The sequence below is a fragment of the Fulmarus glacialis genome, unplaced genomic scaffold (assembly GCF_000690835.1).
Source record: "Fulmarus glacialis isolate BGI_N327 unplaced genomic scaffold, ASM69083v1 scaffold17409, whole genome shotgun sequence".
Lineage (NCBI taxonomy): Eukaryota > Metazoa > Chordata > Aves > Procellariiformes > Procellariidae > Fulmarus > Fulmarus glacialis.
The window spans coordinates 1-1,506 of NW_009235402.1; the positions used below are offsets into that span (position 1 = coordinate 1).

General features: G+C 47.8%; 1 protein-coding gene across 1 annotated transcript in view; it reads right to left on the reverse strand.

Annotated features, from left to right (window-relative positions):
* Positions 1-190: 190 nt before the first annotated feature.
* The window catches only part of LOC104082778 (unconventional myosin-Vb-like), a gene marked incomplete at both ends in the record, with an annotated part of 24,067 nt that continues 22,751 nt past the window's right edge, over positions 191-1,506 (reverse strand). Inside the window, one exon of the mRNA XM_009586020.1 lies at positions 191-365. Coding sequence (XP_009584315.1) covers positions 191-365 — 175 coding nt within the window. The remainder of the gene's footprint in view (positions 366-1,506) is intronic.

Here is a 1,506-nt window from a genome sequence, read left to right on the forward strand (position 1 = left end):
AGAGGAGCCACCGCAATGACCACCTCTGACGGGTCAATACCAAACGTCAGTCCTGAAAAGGACAAGTTGTCCCCACCGCGGGAATGGCATGCTGAGTCTGGGCAATGAAGAGCTGGCACTGGGAGACCACCCCTTCCCACTCCTTTAATTATCAGTACCCTTTGGTGTAAATCTCTGCCCTGCTCCCTACCTGCTGCGTCGTGAGCGACGTGCACAAGGAGCAGATGGCCTCGGCATCTTCCGAGGTTTTCTTTTTCAGCTGCAGAAGCTGTGCCGCCTGAATCAAGGGCTCCAAAGTTTGTGCTGCTCCACTCTGCTGCAGATTCTTCCCACGCAGCCATTCCTCCAGCTGGCTTATGTTAAACCTGGGTAAGCAGCCAAGATAAGACGTGAGCTGAGAGCCGAGAGATAAGACGTAGCATCTCAAAAATCCTCTACGAGACTCGAGGTATGTTGCAGTGCTGGTATATGTGGCTTTTTATGATGCATATTTGTTATACACATGGCAAGAGAAAACCAGAACAAAGCCTAATACTCAACAACTCAAAGCAAAATTTATTGTCCATGTACCTTAGAAATAGATGAGCCATGTAACAGCTGAACAGCACAAGGAATGTGCTTTTCTACGGCATTCAGATAAGTTCAAAGTTTCAAAAGTCAATTAAAATTAAGCTTTTAACAAGCTTTTAAATGCTAACAAAATCGTGCAAGGTACCCAAGTACCTTTGAAAATATCTACACAAAAAATGCCTTTGCCTGGGCCCACTCCCAGGCTCAAGGGGAACACGCAAAGGATCCACCAAGGGAAGGGGAGAGGGTAGCAAAAGAAAGGTTTAAATCATTTACACTGAGAAGTAAGTTTATAGATTTATGCCAGGGCTGATAAACATTCATGACACGTTCCCGGCAGGTTTGCACTAGCTGCCACTTCAAATTTCAATCCTTATTACAACACTATGCTAAGACAGCGATGGGGCACGCGGGCCCCTGATCCCAGCCCAGCAGACGTCCGTGCTGCCGCTTGCCTGCAGCTCACGAGAGGCCAGAGGCACTTCACACAGCAACAGGCGTTTGTCTTTAAGATCCACCTGCAGAATTGGAGCCTTTGATGCTACAATACTTGTTACGTTAAAACCAGCAGACGCGGCAGCAGGAGGGAATCACGGAGACTTCTCCATCCCAATAGGTAATCCAGGTTTGTCTTTAAGATCCACCTGCAGAATCGGAGCCTTTGATGCTACAATACTTGTTCCATTAAAACCAGCAGACGTGGCAGTAGGAGGGAATCATGGAGACTTCTCCATCCCAATAGGTAATCCATCCTACATCACCTGGTGTAGTCTTTTGGCTGTGCCGCCTTCCCTTCGCTCAGGCTGGGTGAGGAAAGGCCAGTGAAAGCCCACCCCAGAGATAATTACTCTAACACGCATTTAATTCACAAGTGGCACAGCAAACTGCATTGCACAGGCATTACTCAGTGGGGCTTAGCTTTAACTGCCACTGCAT